This window comes from Heterodontus francisci, chromosome 4 (assembly GCF_036365525.1).
Source record: "Heterodontus francisci isolate sHetFra1 chromosome 4, sHetFra1.hap1, whole genome shotgun sequence".
Taxonomy (NCBI): Eukaryota; Metazoa; Chordata; class Chondrichthyes; order Heterodontiformes; family Heterodontidae; genus Heterodontus; species Heterodontus francisci.
In genome coordinates, this window is record NC_090374.1 from 65309043 (window position 1) to 65327291 (window position 18249).

Genomic DNA, 18249 nt, shown 5'->3' on the forward strand with positions numbered 1-18249 from the left:
ACATCCTATAAACAAATAAAAAAATATTGAATTTGTATGTTAGGTTGCAATTAGTGTTGTAAAAGAGCCTTTAGGGAAAAATTACCATAGTATGATAGAATTTTTCATGAAGTTTGAAAAAGATGTAGTTCAATCCGAAACTAGGGTCTTAAATCTAAACAAGGGCAATTATGAATGTATGAGGAGCAAGTTGGCCAGGGTGGATTGGAAAAATACATTAAAAGATTTGATGGTGGATAGACAATATCTAGTATTTAAAGAATGAATGCATGGTATTCAAAAAACAAACATTCCTTTAAGGCAAAGGATTCCAAATGGGGAAAGCGAGTCAGCCATGGCTAACAAAGGAAGCTAAAGATAGTACTAGATCAAAGGGGGAGGCTTATAAAGTTACCAAAAAAAGTCATGAGCTGGAGGATTGGGAGAATTTTAGAATCCAGGAGGACCAAGAAATTGATACAGAGAATAGAATATGAATGTAAACTAGCAAGAAATATAAATACAGATTGTAAAAGCTTATATAGGTATGTAAAAAGGAAAAAATAGCAAAGACAAATGTGGGTCCATTACAGGCAGAGACAGGAGAATTTATAATGGGAAATAGAGAAATGGCAGAGCGGCCAAATAATTACTGTGTGTCTGTCTTCATGGAGGAAGATACAAGAAGTCTCCCTGAAATAACTGAGATCCAAGGGTCTAGTGAGAATGAGGAACAGAAAGAAATTAGGATGAGTAAAAACTGTAGTATTGGAGAAATTACTGGGGCAGAAAGTTGACAAATCCCCAGGACCCGATGATCTTCACCCTAGAGTATTAAAAGAGATGGCTACAGAGATAGTGGATGCATTGGTGATCATCTTTCAAAATTCTATAAATTCTCCAATGGTGCCTACAGATTGGAAGTTTGCAAATGTAACCCCACTATTTAAGAAAGGAGGGAGACGTAAATTACAGAACTGTTAGCCTGACGTTGGTAGTAGGGAAAATACTAGAATCTATTATAAAGGATGTGATTACTGGAAACTTAGAAAATAATGGTCTAATTGGGCAGAGTAACATGGATTTATGAAGGGGAAATCATGTTTGACAAACTTGTTAGAGTTTTTTTGAGGATGTTACTAGCAAAGTGGCTAAGGGGGAACCAGTAGTCCCACATAGGAGGGTACAAAGCAAAATTAAAGCGAATGGGATTAGGGGTAATATACTCGCATGGATTGAAGATTGGGTAACTGGCAGAAAACAGAGAATAGGAATAAATGGATCATACTCGCGTTGGCAGGCTGTGACGAGTTGGGTACCGCAAGGATCAGTGCTTGGGCCCCAGTTGTTCACAATCTATATCAATGATTTGGATGTGGGGACCAATTGTAATATTTCCAAGTTTGCAGATAACACAAAACTTGGTGGGAAGGTGAGTTGCGAGAGGACACAAAGAGACGTCAAGGGGATTTGGACAGGCTGAGTGAGTGGACAAGAACAGGACAGATGGAATATTATGTGGATAAGTGTGAGGTTATCCACTTTGGTAGGAGGAACAGAGGTGCAGAGTATTTCTTAAATGGTGAGAGATTGGAAAGTGTTGATGTCCAAAGCGACTTAGGTGTCCTTGTTCATAAGTCACTGAAAGCTAGGATACAGGTACAGCAAGCAATTGGGAAGGCAAATGGTATGTTAGCCTTTATCGCAAGAGGATTTGAGCAGCATTGGTGAGACCGCATCTGGAACATTGTTGGCAGTTCTGGTTCCCTTGCCTGAGAAAGGATATACTTGCCATAGAGGGAGTGCAGTGGAGGTTCACTAGACTGATTCCTGGGATGGTGGGATTGTCCTATGAGGAGAGATTGAGGAGACTGGGCCTGTATTCTCTGGAGTTTAGAAGAATGAGAGGCGATCTGATAGAAAATTACAAAACTCTTAAAGGGATAGATAGGGTAGATGCAGAAAGGGTGTTTCCCCTGGCTGTGGGGTCTAGAACCAGGGGACACAATCTCAGAATAAAGAGCAAGCCATTTAGGACTGAGATGAGGAGGAACTTCTTCACTTGTAATTCTCTGCCCCAGAGGGTGGTGGAAGCTCAGTCACTGAGCAAGAAGGGGCAGTACTGGACCTAATCCTAGGGAATGAAGCTGGACAAATGGTAAAAGTGTCAGTGGGGGAACACTTCGGGGATAGTGACCATAACTCTAAGATTTAAGGTAGTATGGAAAAGGACAAAGATGGACTGAAAATAAAGATACTGAATTGGAGGAAGGCCGATTTTAAGATGATAGAACAGGTTCTGGCCAAAGTGGACTGGGAGCAACTACTTGTAGGAAAGTCGACATCACATCAGTGGGAGTCATTCAAAGAGGAAATAGTGAGAGTTCAGTGCCAACATGTGCCCATTAAGGTGAAGGGTAGAACCAACAAGTCCAGGGAACCCTGGATGTCAAGGGATATTTAGGATTGGATCAGTTAAAAAAAGGAGGCTTATGGCAGATTCAGAGTGCTGAAAACAGTGGAGGCACTAGAGTATAGAAAGTGTAGGGAGGTACTTAAAAAAGTAATTAGGAGAGCGAAGAGGGGACATGAAAAAACACTGTCGGGCAAGATAAAGGAAAATCCTAAAGTGTTTTATCAGTATATTAAGGGCAAGCGGATAACCTGGGAAAGAGTAGGACCCATTAGGGACCAAAGTGGCAATCTGTGTTTGGAGCCGGAGGACATAGGTGAGGTTTTAAATGATTACTTTTCATCTGTGTTCACTATGGAGGAGGACGATGTAGGTGCAGAGATCAGGGAGGGGGATTGTAATATACTTGAACATATTAGCATTGAAAGGGAGGAAGTATTAGCTGTTTTAGCGGGCTTAAAAGTGGATAAAACCCCAGGCCCAGACGCGATGTATCCCAGGCTGTTATGTGAGGCCAGCGAGGAGATTGCAGGGGCTCTGACACAAATTTTTAAATCCTCTCTGGCCACAGGACAGGTACCAGAGGATTGGAGAACAGCGAATGTGGTACCATTATTTAAGAAGGGTAGCAGGGATAAATCAGGTAATTACAGGCCGGTGAATCTAACATCAGTGGTTGGGAAACTATTGGTAAAAATTCTGAGGGACAGGATTAATCTCCACTTGGAGAGGCAGGGATTAATCAGGGATAGTCAGTATGGCTTTGTCAGGGGGAGATCATGTCTGACTAACTTGATTGAATTTTTTGAGGCAGTGACGAAATGTATAGATGAGGGTAAAGCAGTTGATGTAGTCTATATGGACTTCAGTAAGCTTTTGATAAAGTCCCGCATGGAAGATTGGTTAAGAAGGTAACAGCCCATGAGATCCGAGCAATTTGGCAAATTGAATCCAAAATTGGCTTAGTGGCAGGAGGCAAAGGGTAATGGTCAAGGGTTCTTTTTGCGATTGGAAGCCTGTGACCAGTGGTCTACCGCAGGGATCGGTGCAGAGACCCTTGCTGTCTGTAGTGAACATTAATGATCGAGATGTGAATATAGGAGGTATGATCAGTAAGTTCGCAGATGACATGAAAATTGGTGGTGTCGTAAATCGTGAGGAGGAAAACCTTAGATTACAAAACAATATAGATGGGCTGGTAAGATGGGCGGAGCTGTGGTAAATGGAATTTAATCCTGAGAAGTGTGAGGAGAAGCATTTTGGGAGGACCAACAAGGCAAGGGAATATACAATGGATGGTAGGACCCTAGGAAGTACAGAGGGTCAGAGGGACCTTGGTGTACTTGTCCATAGATCACTGAAGGCAGCAGCACAGGTAGTTAAGGTGGTTAGGAAAGCACATGGGATACTTGCCTTTATTAGCTGAGGCATAGAATCTCAGAGCAGGGAGGTTATGATGGAGCTGTATAAAACGCTAGTTAGGCCACAACTGGAGTACTATGTACAGTTCTGGGCACCACACTATAGGATGTGATTGCACTGGACAGGGTGCAGAGGAGATTCACCAGGATGTTGCCTGGGCTGGAGCATTTCAGCTATGAAGAGAGACTGAAAAGGCTAGGGTTGTTTCCCTTAGAGCAGAGAAGAGGAAGAAACTTTTTCCCTTAGTGGAGGGGTCAATAACCAGGGGGCATAAATTTAAGGTAAGGTGCAAGAGGTTTAGAGGGGATTTGAGGAAAAAAAAATTTCACCCAGAGGGTGGTTGGAATCTGGAACGCACTGCCTGAAGAGGTGGTAGCGGCAGGAACCCTCACAACATTTAAGAAGTATTTAGATGAGCACTTAAAACACCATAGCATACAAGGCTACGGGCCAAATGCCAGAAAATGGGATTGGAATAGTTAGGTGCTTGATGGCTGGCACAGACACAATGGGCTGAAGGGCCTGTTTCTGTGCTGTATAACTCTATGACTAAGTTCAAGACAGAAATCAATAGATTTCTAATGACATCAAGGAGTATGGGGATAGTGCGGGAATATGGCGTTGAGGTAGACAATCAGCCATGATCTAGAATGGCAGAACAAGCTCGAAGGGCTGAAAGGCTTACTCCTCACCTATGTTCAGAAATGCACTGCCTGAAAAGATGAAGGAGGCAGACTCAATGGTAACTTTCAAAAAGCAATTGGATATATACGGAGAACCACACAACACAAAAGGTGGCCATCTGGCCCACCATGCCTCTATCAGCTCTTTGAAGGCCCTTAGTCCCACTCCTCTGCTATTCCCCATAGTCCTGGAAACAGTTTCTCCCTCAAGATTTTGAATACGTCTATTAATCTCCCCTTAACCTTCTGTGCTCTAAGGAGAACACTCATCCCTGGTATAATCCTGGTAAACCTCTTCTACACCCTCCCCAAGGTTGTGATAGCCTTTCTAAAGGGTGATACCTACAATTGGATGCAATACTGCAGCTGAGGCCTAACCAAAGATTTGTAAACGTTTAGCATAACTTCTTTATTTTTGTATCCAATGCCCCTATTTACAAAGGTAAGTATCCCATTATCTCTGCATTAAACTTCATCTGCCACATGGCTGCCCATTTCACCACTCAACATCCTCCTGAAATCTGCTGGAACTCTCCGCAATGTTTACTATATTTCGTAGCATCTGTAAACTTTGAAATTATGCCCTTTACACCCAAGTCCAGGTCATTAATATATATCAAAAAGAGCAGTGGTCTCTATACCAATCACTGAGGGATACCACTGTACACCTCCCTCCAGTCTGAAAAACAACCATCTATCTGCTTTTTGTCCCTTAAACAATTTTGCATCCACACTGCCAATGTCCCTTTAATTCCATGGACTTCAATTTTGCTAACAACTCTATTGTGGCCCTTTATCGAACACCTTTTGAAAGTCCAAATGCAGAATAACCACACTACCCTCATCAACTCTCCTCATTACTTCAAACAACAAAGAACGTCATTGTAAAACATTACTTGAAAAGGAAAATTGTTGGGGTATGGGGAAACAGCAGGAAAGTGGGACTAATTGGATAGCTCTTTCAAAGAACTGGAATCAGCACAATGTGTTTCACAGCCTCTTTCTATATGATTCTATTGCATGCAGCCTGTTATAGGAAAGATATAAAAGCACTGGAACAGGTGCAGTGTAGACTGACAAACAGACTAGGGGTGAGGAATTACAGTTTTGAAGTCAGACTTGAGAAATTAGGGCTAATTTCACCAGAGTGGAGAAGGTTATAGGGTTTTAAAGATTATGAACAGTTATGAGAAGGTAAATAGCGATTGTCAGTAAGACAGTAATACAAGGGCACAAAGTTAAAGATAATTGCAAAAATGAATTAAGAGTTTAGAATAAAATCTTTACAGAGTGGGTGATAAGAATATGGAATTCTCTGCCACAAACTCATTAAGTATTGCCCAGAAATTCTTTAAAAACGACGCAGTGGTTAGCACCGCAGCCTCACAGCTCCAGCGACAGGGTTCGGTTCTGGGTACTGCCTGTGCGGAGTTTGCAAGTTCTCCGTGACCGCGTGTGTTTCCGTCGGATGCTCCGGTTTCCTCCCACCGCCAAAGACTTGCAGGTTGATAGGTAAATTGGCCATTGTAAATTGCCCCTAGTGTAGGTTGGTGGTAGGAGAATGGTAGGGAATATGGGATTAATGTAGATGGGGATTGTGGTAGGGATTAATGTAGGATTAGTATAAATGGGTGGTTGATGGTCGGCACAGACTCAGTGGGCCGAAGGGCCTGTTTCAGCGCTGGATCTCTCTATGACATTAGACATTTGCTTGAAAAAGAGGAATATGCGGAGCAAAATGGAGACTGGGATTAGGCAGACTTGATGGACCACATGGCCATATTTTGTGCTGTAGCATTCTAATTCCATGTTAACACATGGAAGGACTGCATTCCCAATACTATACTAAGAACCTTTAAAACTATGGCATAATTTGTTTGAACAGAAGCAAAAGTGGTCACATTACACAACTAATTAATCTGGATTTGATTGCAATCATTACAGGTAATGAAAATTCAATATAGCATAGTAACTGTGCAAGATTACTTACATCTGACTGCTTCAACCAGCTTTGACAGGCATTCTTTGTTGTCTTTTAACATAAGGCATTCCGTCAAGTAGCTAAAGTACCAAATACAAAATTAAAACAAAGATCAATGCTGTAAACTGGGGAGATGGTGGGGTAGAGGTAATGTCACTGAACTAGTAATCCAGAGACCCCAGGCTACTGCCCTGATGACATGCGTTCAAATCCCACCAACACAGCTGGTGGAATTTAAATGTAATTAATAAATTCAATTAATTAATAAAAAATCTTGAATGGAAAGCTCGTCTCAGTAATGGTGCCCTAAAACAATCAATTGTTGTAAAAACCCATCTTGTTCACTAATGTCCTTTAGGCAGCACAGTGGCGCAGTGGTTAGCACCGCAGCCTCACAGCTCCAGCGACCCGGGTTCGATTCTGGGTACTGCCTGTGCGGAGTCTGCAAGTTCTCCCTGTGGCCGCGTGGGTTTTCGCCGGGTGCTCCGGTTTCCTCCCACAGCCAAAGACTTGCAGGTTGATCGGTAAATTGGCCATTATAAATTGCCCCTAGTATAGGTAGGTGGTAGGGGAATTGTGGGGATGAGGGAGGGTAATGGGATTAATGTAGGATTAGTATAAAATGGGTGGTTGATGGCCAGCACAGACTCGATGGGCCGAAGGGCCTGTTTCAGTGCTGTATCTCTAAATAAATAATAAATTAAAAAAATAAAAAAGGAAGGGAAATCTGCCATCCTTACCTGGTCTGGCCGACAGCAATGTCGCTGAGTCTTAACTGCCCTCTGAAATAAATAGCCTAACAAGCCACTCAGTTGTCAAGGACAATTAGGGATCGGCAACAAATGCTGGCCTTGCCAGCAACATCCACATCCCATGAAATATAAAAAAAGTTTATTGATCTTGAATATATGAAAGAGATAATTTCACTCGTGTATGTCAATAAAATAGCATCAAACACAGTAAGCACAAATGTCTCCAGTGATATTTAACAAAAAGTTACCTGAAAGAATTTCAGTATATTTATCAGGCACAACCTAATGCTTCCAAAAAAACCTCTCAGATTATGTTACAGCTTCTATACTCCTTAGAAGTTACAACAGCCTATTATAAAATTCATTTAGGCAATTTTTATTATAATTGTCCAACTAAATGTTCTACAAATTCCACAATTCATGTTGCACACTGTTGTGACTAAGAGGATTAATCAGTTACAGCCTTCTGTATTAACAGCTCATAACAAGGGTGTAAGGTTAAACCCAGCAACTAAAAGCCAGTCAGTTTAAACTGGTAGGAAAGCTTTTAGAAGTGATCATCAGGGGCAAAGTTAAGAATTCAGGAGAAGTGTGGATTAATTAAACAAAGTCAGCATGGATTTGTTAAAGGCAAATCATGTTTAACTAATTTGATTGCGTTATTTTTGATGCGGTAACAGAGGGTTAATGTGGGTAATGTCGTTGACGTGGTGTACATGGATTTCCAAAAGTCATTTGATAAAGTGCCACATAATGGGCTTGCCAGCAAAGGTAAAACTCATGGAATAAAAGGTACAGTGGTAGTATTGATACGAAGTTGGCTGAGTGACAGGAAGCAGAGTAGTGGCAGGAAGCAGAGTAGTGGCAGGAAGCAGAGTAGCGGCAAACAGTTTTTCAGACTAAAGGAAGGTTATACAGTGGGGTTCCCCAAAGGTCAGTATGAGGACCACGGCTTGTCTTGATATATATTAATGACCTGATATTGGTGCAGGGCACAATTTCAAAATCTGCAGACACAAGACTTGGAAGCATTGCTGCGAGGAGGATAGTGATAGACTTCAGGAGGACTTAGACAAGCTGTTGGAATGGACAGACACATGGCAGATGAAATTTAAAGAGGTGTGAAATGATGCATTTTGGTAGGCAAAACGAGGATAGGCAATATAAAATAAAGGGCTAAATTCTAAAGGGAGTGCAAGAAGTGACAGATCTAGGGGTATATATGCACAAATTGTTGAAGGTGGTAGGGCAGGTTGAGAAAGTGATTAAAAAGTATACGGGATCCTGGGCTTTATATATAGAGGCAGAAAGAAAGTTATAATGAACCTTTATAAAACACTGGCTCAGCTTCAACTGGAGTATTGTGTCCAATTCTGGGCACCGTGGTTATGGAAGGATGTGAAGGCATTAGAAAGGGTGCAGAAAAGACATGAGAATGGTTCCAGGGATGAAGGATGTCAGTTATGTGGATAGATTGGAGAAGCTGGGGTTGTTCTCCTTAGAGAAGGTTGAGAGGAGAATTGGTAGAAGTATTCAAAATCATGAGGGATCTAGACAGGGTGGAAAGGTAGAAATTGTTCCCATTGGTGGAAAGGTTGAGAACCGGAGGACACTGATTTATGGTGAACGGCAAAAAAAATTGACAATATGAGGAAAAGCGTTTTTTTAAATAAAAGCAGCAAGTAGTTAGGATTGTACTGCCCAAGAATGTGGTCAAGGCAAATTCAATTGTGGCTTTCAAAAGGGAACTGAAAAAGCAGCTATAGCGAAACAACTAAAAATAAAAGTAAAATGGGGGGCCCGTCATGCTCTGAAATTACTGAACTCAATGTTCAGTCCGGCAGGCTGCAGTGTGCCTAATCGGTAAATGAGATGCTGTTCCTTGAGCTTGCGCTGGAACATTGCAGCAATCCCAGGACAGAGATGTGAGCATGAGAGCAGGGGGGAGTGTTGATATGGCAAGCAACCGGAAGCTCAGTGTCCTGCTTGCGGGTGGTCTGGAAGATGAGTTTGTAAAATGCTCTCCTGACAATTTCCTGGAGCAATATGTTGTGGAACCAACTGGGATTAAAGCTATCTTTTTTTCTTTTTTACATTTTTTTTTTCATGTTTATTTCATTTCGAAGAACAAAAACAAAGAACAGTACAGCACAGGAACAGGCCATTCGACCCTCCAAGCCTGCGCCAATCTTGATGCCTGCCTAAACTAAAACCTTCTGCATTTCCGGGGTCCGCATCCCTCTATTCCCATCCTATTCATGTATTTGTCAAGATGCCTCTTAAACGTCTCTATGGTACCTGCTTCCACCCTCTCCCCCGGCAACAAGTTCCAGGCACTCACCACCCTCTGTGTAAAGAACTTGCCTCGCACATCCCCTCTAAACTTTGCCCCTCTCACCTTAAACTTATGTCCCCTAGTAACTGACTCTTCCACCCTGGGAAAAAGCTTCTGACTATCCACTCTGTCCATGCCGCTTATAACTTTGTAAACCTCTATCATGTCGCCCCTCCACCTCCGTCGTTCCAGTGAAAACAATCCGAGTTTATCCAACCTCTCCTCATAGCTAATGCCCTCCAGACCAGGCAACATCCTGGTAAACCTCTTCTGTACCCTCTCCAAAGCCTCCACGTCCTTCTGGTAGTGTGGCAACCAGAATTGCACGCAATATTCTAAGTGTGGCCTAACTAAAGTTCTGTACAGCTGCAGCATGACTTGCCTATTTTTATACTCTATGCCCCGACCGATGAAGGCAAGCATGCCGTATGCCTTCTTGACTACCTTATCCACCTGCGTTGCCACTTTCAGTGACCTGTGGACCTGTACGCCCAGATCTCTCTGCCCGTCAATACTCCTCAGGGTTCTGCCATTTACTGTATATTTCCCACCTGCATTAGACCTTCCAAAATGCACTACCTCACATTTGTCCGAATTAAACTCCATCTGCCATTTCTCCGCCCAATTCTCCAACCGATCTATATCCTGCTGTATCCTCTGACAATACTCATCACTGTCCACAACTCCACCAACCTTTGTGTCGTCCGCAAACTTACTAATCAGACCAGCTACATTTTCCTCCAAATCATTTATATATACTACAAACAGCAAAGGTCCCGGCACTGATCCCTGCGGAACACCACTAGTCACATCCCTCCATTCAGAAAAGCACCCTTCCACTGCTACCCTCTGTCTTCTATGACCGAGCCAGTTCTGTATCCATCTAGCCAGCTCCCCTCTGATCCCGTGTGACATCACCTTTTGTACCAGTCTGCCATGATGGACCTTGTCAAAGGCTTTACTGAAGTCCAGATAGATAACATCCACTGCCCTTCCTTCATCAATCATCTTTGTCACTTCCTCAAAAAACTCAATCAAATTAGTGAGACACGACCTCCCCTTCACAAAACCATGCTGCCTATCGCAAATAAGTCCATTTGTTTCCAAATGGGAGTAAATCCTGTCCCGAAGAATCCTCTCTAATAATTTCCCTACCACTGACGTAAGGCTCACCGGCCAATAATTTCCTGGATTATCCTTGCTACCCTTTTTTTTTTAGAGATACAGCACTGAAACAGGCCCTTCGGCCCACCGAGTCTGGGCCAACCATCAGCCACCCATTTTATACTAATCCTACACTAATTCCATATTCCTACCACATCCCCACCTGTTCCTATATTTTCCCTACCACCTACCTATACTAGGGACAATTTCTAATGGCCAATTTACCTATCAACCTGCAAGTCTTTGGCACGTGGGAGGAAACCGGAGCACCCGGAGGAAACCCACGCAGACACAGGGAGAACTTGCAAACTCCACACAGGCAGTACCCGGAATTGAACCCGGGTCGCTGCAGCTGTGAGGCTGCGGTGCTAACCACTGCGCCACTGTGCCACCCTTCTTAAACAAAGGAACAACATTGGCGTTCTCCAGTCCTCTGGGACCTCACCTGTAGCCAATGAGGATGCAAAGATTTCTGTCAAGGCCCCAGCAATTTCTTCCCTTGCCTCCATCAGTATTCTGGGGTAGATCCCATCAGGCCCTGGGGACTTATCTAACTTAATGCTTTGCAAGACACCCAACACCTCCTCCTTTTTGATAATGAGATGACTGAGACTATCTACACTCCCTTCCCTAGGCTCATCATCCACCAAGTCCTTCTCCTTGGTGAATACTGATGCAAAGTACTCATTTAGTACCTTGCCCATTTCCTCTGGCTCCACACATAGATTTCCTTCTCTGTCCTTGAATGGGCCAACCCTTTCCCTAGTTACCCTCTTACTCTTTATATACGTATAATGACTTCTCATAACCCCTTTTAGCCCTACTGACTCCTTGCTTAAGTTCCTTCCGACTGACTTTATATTCCCCAAGGGATTCGTCTGTTCCTAGCCTTCCAGCCCTTACAAATGCTTCCTTTTTCTTTTTGACGAGGCTCACAATATCCCTCGTTATCCAAGGTTCCCGAAACTTGCCAAACTTATCCTTCTTCCTGACAGGAACATGCTGGTCCTGGATTCTAATCAACTGACGTTGAAAGACTCCCACATGTCAGATGTTGATTTACCCTCAAACAGCCGCCCCCAATCTAAATTCTTCAGTTCCTGCCTAATATTGTTATAATTAGCCTTCCCCCAATTTAGCACCTTCACCCGAGGACTACTCTTATCCTTATCCACGAGTACCTTAAAACTTATGGAATTATGGTCACTGTTCCCGAAATGCTCCCCTACTGAAACTTCGACCACCTGGCCGGGCTCATTCCCCAATACCAGGTCCAGTACGGCCCCATCCCTAGTTGGACTATCTACGTATTGTTTCAAGAAGCCCTCCTGGATGCTCCTTACAAATTCTGCCCCATCCAAGCCCCTAGCACTAAGTGAGTCCCAGTCAATATAGAGGAAGTTAAAATCACCCACCACTACAACCCTGTTACCTTTACATCTTTCCAAAATCTGTCTACATATCTGCTCCTCTACCTCCCGCTGGCTGTTGGGAGGCCTGTAGTAAACCCCCAACATCGTGACTGCACCCTTCCTATTCCTGAGCTCCACCCATATTGCCTCGCTGCATGACCCCTCCGAGGTGTCCTCCCGCAGTACAGCTGTGATATTCTCCTTAACCAGTAATGCAACTCCCCCACCCCTTTTACATCCCCCTCTATCCTGCCTGAAGCTTCTAAATCCTGGAACATTTAGCTGCCAATCCTGTCCTTCCCCTTAAGTCTCTGTCATAGCAACAACATCATAGTTCCAAGTTCATCTGCCTTACCTGTTACACTTCTTGCATTGAAACAAATGCACTTCAGACCACCAGTCCCGCTGTTCTCCGCAACATCTCCCTGCCTGTTCTTCCTCTTAGTCTTACTTGCCTTATTTACTAGTTCCCCTTCATTTATTTCATTTGCTGTCCTACTGCTCTGGTTCCCACCCCCCTGCCACACTAGTTTAAACCCTCCCGAGTGACGCTAGCAAACCTCGCAGCCAGGATATTTGTGCCCCTCCAGTTTAGATGCAACCCGTCCTCTTGTACAGGTCCCATCTGTCCCTGAAGAGATCCCAATGTCCAGATATCTGAAAACCCTCCCTTCTACACCAGCTGTTCAGCCACGTGTTTAGCTGCACTATCTTTCTATTTCTAGCCTCACTGGCACGTGGCACAGGGAGTAATCCCGAGACTACAACCCTAGTGGTCCTGTTTTTTTAAACTTTCTACCTAATTCCCTAAACTCCCCCTGCAGGACCTCATCACTCTTCCTGCCTATGTCATTGGTACAACCTCTGGCTGTTCACCCTCTCCCTTCAGAATGCCCCCTGTCCGTTCAGAGACATCCTTGACCCTGGCACCAGGGAGGCAACATACCATCCTGGAGTCTCTTTCACGTCCACAGAAGCGCCTATCTGTGCCCCTGACTATAGAGTCCCCTATAACTATTGCTCTTCTGCGCTTTGTCCCTCCCTGCTGAACAACAGTGCCAGCTGTGGTGCCACTGCTCTGGCTGCTGCTGTTTTCCCCTGATAGGCCATCCCCCACAACAGTATCCAAAACGGTATACTTGTTAGAGAGGGGGATAGCCACAGGGGATTCCTGCACTGACTGCCTGCCCCTTCTAGCGGTCACCCATCTATCTGCCTGCACCTTGGGTGTAACCACTTCTCTAAAACTCCTGTCCATGACACTTTCTGCCACCTGCATGCTCCTAAGTGCATCCAGTTGCCGCTCCAACCGATCCATGCGGTCTGTGAGGAGCTGCAGCTGGTTACACTTCCTGCAGATGTAGTCATCCGGAACGCTGGAAGCGTCACGGACTTCCCACATCTCACAGGTGAAGCAGTTCACCCCTCTAACTGTCATTTCTAGCACTAATTAGTTAATTAATATAAAATAAATAAATACTTATTAAATCCTTACTAAATTGTTATAATTAACTATATGGTCCCTAGTGCTAGATTTCTACTATAAATATTAAATGCTAACTAAATATAGTAATCTCCTCCCTCTGGTTTAGTTACTCTACTTATTAATTAGTTAATTAGGGTTTTAATCAATTTTTACCAATGTTTTATTTTCAAATTCAGTATAAATTTTCCTGTGACATCACTTTTCAGTTTTTTTTTAACCAGAGGTAAGTTTTTTATACTCACCGGTCCGGAACTCCGCCCTCCGAGTCTTCTCTGTGAACGTAGGCCGCGAATCCCCGAGGTAAGTTTTTTATACTTACCAGTCCGGCACTCCGCCCTCCGAGTCTTCTCCGTGAATGTAGGCCGCGAATCCCCGAGGTAAGTTTTTTATACTTACCGGTCCGGAACTCCACCCTCCGAGTCTTCTCCGTGAATGTTTGTTCAGTTTGCTTACCCAGTGTTTTTTTTTTTCATGTTTGGACTTGCTGCTGTTCAACCTTCAGTCCATGAACACCCTATTTGTACTAATGCTTTGTCTTTCAACACACCATTAACATATTGTTTGCCTTTGCTCCATGACCTTTTGGTCAGCTATGTGCCTTGTCCAAACTACACCTTCTCCTTTGTTATCTCTTGCCCCACCCCCGCCTCACTTGCTTATAACCTTGGACATTTCTAATATTTGCTAGTTCCGAAGAAGGGTCACTGACCCGAAACGTTAACTCTGCTTCTCTTTCCACAAATGCTGCCAGACCTGCTGAGTGGTTCCAGCATTTCTTGTTTTTATTTCAGATTTCCAGCATCCGCAGTATTTTGCTTTTATGTTGTGGAACCAACTGGGGATAAAGATATTTTAGATCTAGTATTGTGCAATGAGGCAGGGTTAATTAATAATGTCACAGTAAAAGATCTGCTGGCAAATAGTGATCATAATACAACTGATTTCCACATTAAGTTTTAAAACAACATACTTCATTCACAGACTTGTAATGTTGCAAAGAATAGTAGTAAGTCTGAGGATTGGTAGTCGTCATGCGCAGAAGGAGCCATGATGAAATAAACAATCAAATGGAAGAATTATGAATTTAAAAAAGTCAACTGAATAGGGACACTTGTACCACAGTTAAAATGGAGTAGCAGTCACATGACCCTGCCATTACTGGAAATCCACAATCCTGTCTGCAAGGATGGAACACATTAACCTCATCTGAAAGAGCTCTGGGAAGAACCCCTTTGAAATTGAAAAGAGCACTATTGCATATTAATGATTCTTATCGACATGAATGAACTAACAAAGGATTCTGGAGAGGTGGAATCACAGCCCAAACCAAAATTAAATAGATGTTATGGCTAGGTGGGTGATAGCGTGGCTGGTATCCACTGTGCACCTCCCAAATGACCACAGTGCTTTTGTTTAAATTAGTGTTCAGCCCCTGTGTTTTGATTGCCAAATAAACAGTGACAGGTTTTATCGTAGGTTTAAAACAGAAGATTTAATATTTATTAAACAAAAGTCACCCAAAATGTTTGCACGCATTCACTCTCACAAGTACACTCAAGAAAAGATAGATAGAAGGTAAAGGGTAAGAGGTGTTAAGAGTTCAAGGTGCAAAAGTGTGTTGTTTCAGGAAAACCTGTGGGATCCTCTCAGCGAGCGAGTTTTCAAGTTGCAGGTCTGTTTGCTGGTTGTCTTGTATTTGCTGGTTACTGAAGATTTCCGGCGGTTCACCAGTCTGAAGATGATGCTAATATTCTTGATTCAATTTTCACAGGTGGAGGAGTTGTTTCAAAGGCACTCTCTTTTCTCTGCTGCAGTTGGTTTTCAACTTGTCGCAGCAAGATTCAATGGTGTTAGCTGGAATTGGTCTCTCTCTCTCTCTCACAGCCATGTGCAGGACTTCCAGATGGCTTTCAATGTTGACCATGTGGATGGAGAGACCAGACTGATGCTGATGACTGATGTTCTGTACTGGAAAAGACCCCTTTGTTCCTTATTTAAGGAAGGACGTAAATGCATTGGAGGCAGTTCAGAGGAGGTTTACTAGATTGATACCTGGAATGAGCAGGTTATCTTATGAGGAGCGGTTGGACAGACTGGGCTTATTATCATTGGAGTTTAGAAGAGTGAGGGGAGACTTGATTGAAATTTATAAGATCCTGAACGATCTTGACAAGGTGGATGTGGAGAGGAGGTTTCCTCTTGTGGGGGAGTCCAGAAATAGGGGGCACTGTTTTAAAATTATGGGTCGCCCTTTTGGGACAGAGATGAGGAGAAATTTTTTATCTGAGGGTTGTGCGACATTGGAACACTCTGCCTTAGAAGGTGGTGGAGGTGGGGGTCATTGAATTTTTCTAAGGCGAAGGTAGATAAGTTCTTGTTAGGCAAGGGAATCAAGGGTTATCAGGGGTAGATGGGAGTGTGGAATTTGAAACACAAACAGATCAGCCATGATCTTACAGAATGGCAGAGCAGGCTCGAGGGGCCAAATGACTTACTTCTGCTCCTAATTCGTATGTTCATAAAATGATTATCTTTAAAGGTGAACTCATAAGTGTTAGTTTAGCCCATGTGACTTTAGGTTTCAGTTCTTGATGGGTTGTACAATGGTTTTTGATAGCCACATTTTGATAATATGCCAGCTGCTTGAATGCTATTGTGAAGGGTAGCTTGAGACATAGAGTCTGGGAGTGCCTTTGTTTTAGTTTGTTTTGTATATATCTCACATCCATATGCGATAAGCTGTCTCATTTCCATGGAGACAGGGTTAATTGGTTTTCGTAGTAGTAGACATGGATGTGTATTTTAGGGCAGGAGCTGGTATAGGTCAAGTGACTTGTCCTCCATTTTGTTTACAGCAAATGTACTAGTCTTTTAAAATTGTTCAAATTTTTCCATAATTCTTCAGTTTATTTCTGTATGTTAGTCATGGCACTTATCGTGAGCGTGACAGTATGAAATAGCACCACGTTAACAGATTTGTCCCCATTTAGACATCAATCGATAGCCGTGGTCTCCACATCCTGGTCCATTGTGTGGTCACATCAGTGGAGCGGGTCATGTGTCTCATAGGTGAAACTCTGTGATGAATTTTTACCTTGAAAAGGTAACCCTCTGGAGAGAGATGGGCAGATCAAGACAATACCATCAAACAACAGTCGAGCCAGGGACTATGAAAGAGATCCAACCAAGTAAGGAAGAAGCCCTGCTGCGAATTCTACACTTCAACCCGCTACAGCAGACAAATTAAAAGTGACCACCACCTCCAGTCTGAAGTCTTAAGCACCAGAAAATCTACAACACCTCAACAAGTTCAAGTTTACAAACACCCAGGCCTGCACCTTTAAAACAGACCGTCCTCCTGACAAAATTCAACTGGTTTACTGTAAACCACGAACACCTACCTCACTTTGAACTTTAAACTGCTTACCTTTTTTCTCTCTCTATCTATCTATTCTTGTGAGTGAATGTGTGCGTGTGTGAGGTTGCGACCATTTTGGGAATTCTGTAAAAACAGATTTTTTTTTAAAACTATGGGAAAACTTGTCATTTGTCTATTTATTTGATCCAAAGACACTCACGGGCTAATGCAGAATTTTTAACAAGGCACGATTGCAGTCAGTTGGGAGGTGAACAGTGCAAACCACCCACACCCTTTCCACCTGTCCGTAACAGAGTGCTTTAGAAACCAGCCAAGGGCCACCAAAAAAGTTGATAAAAAGGGAGAAAAAAGGAGAGTAAACCAGCCAGGAATGTAAGAACAAATTGAAAGAGTTTTACAAGTATATAAAGAGAAAGAGGGTACCTGAAGTTGGTCCCTTAGAAGCAGAAACAGGAGAAAGCACGGGGAATTAAAAATGGCAGAAATATTGAACAATATTGTGTGCCTGTCTTCACAGTAGATGGCACAAGCTACATAGCAGAAAAAATGGGTAACCCAGGGGCTAATAAGAGTGAAGAAATTCAGCAGCGAATAAATCCTAGAGAAACTCAAGGGACTAAAATCCGACAAACCCCCAGGACATGATGGCCTACATCCTAAGGTTCTAAGAGAGACAGCGGCAGAGATAATGGATGCGCTCGCTATGATTTTCCAAAATTCGCTAGATTCTGGAACCGATCCAGCAGATTGGAAGTTGGCAAATGTAGCACTGTTATTCTAGAAAAGAGCGAGAGGGAGCATAGGGAACTACAGGCCAGTTAGCCTGACATCAGTCATCAGGAAAGTGCTGGAATCTGTTAGTAAGTAAGCCTTGACAACGCATTTAGAAAAGCACAGTTTGATTAGAACAAGTCAACATGGTTTACAAAAGGGAAATCTGTTTGACAAATTTATTAGAGATTTTTGAGGATGTAACTAGTCGGGTAGATAAAGGAGAACCAACAGATGTAATATACTTGGATTTACAAAAGGCATTCGATAAGGTGCCAAACAAAAGGTTAATACTACAGGGTTCATGGAGTTTGCGGTGACATATTAGCATGGATAGAGGATTGGTTAACAGTCAGAAAGAAAAGAGAAGGGATAAATGGACATTTTCAAGTTGACAGGCTGTGACAAGTGAAGTGCCACAAGGATCTGTGCTGGGATCTCAGCTATTTACAATCTATATTAATGACTGAGA

General features: G+C 43.1%; 1 protein-coding gene across 3 annotated transcripts in view; it reads right to left on the reverse strand.

Moving 5' to 3' along the window:
• The window catches only part of ccnh (cyclin H), a 68887-nt gene that overhangs the window by 20718 nt on the left and 29920 nt on the right, over positions 1–18249 (reverse strand). For 2 of the 3 annotated variants that reach the window (XM_068029647.1, XM_068029648.1), the window contains exon 7: positions 6488–6558. The exons of the other annotated variant lie outside the window; for it this stretch is intronic. In XM_068029647.1, the coding sequence (XP_067885748.1) occupies positions 6488–6558 (71 nt within the window). The remainder of the gene's footprint in view (positions 1–6487; positions 6559–18249) is intronic. 3 annotated transcript variants of the gene reach the window in all.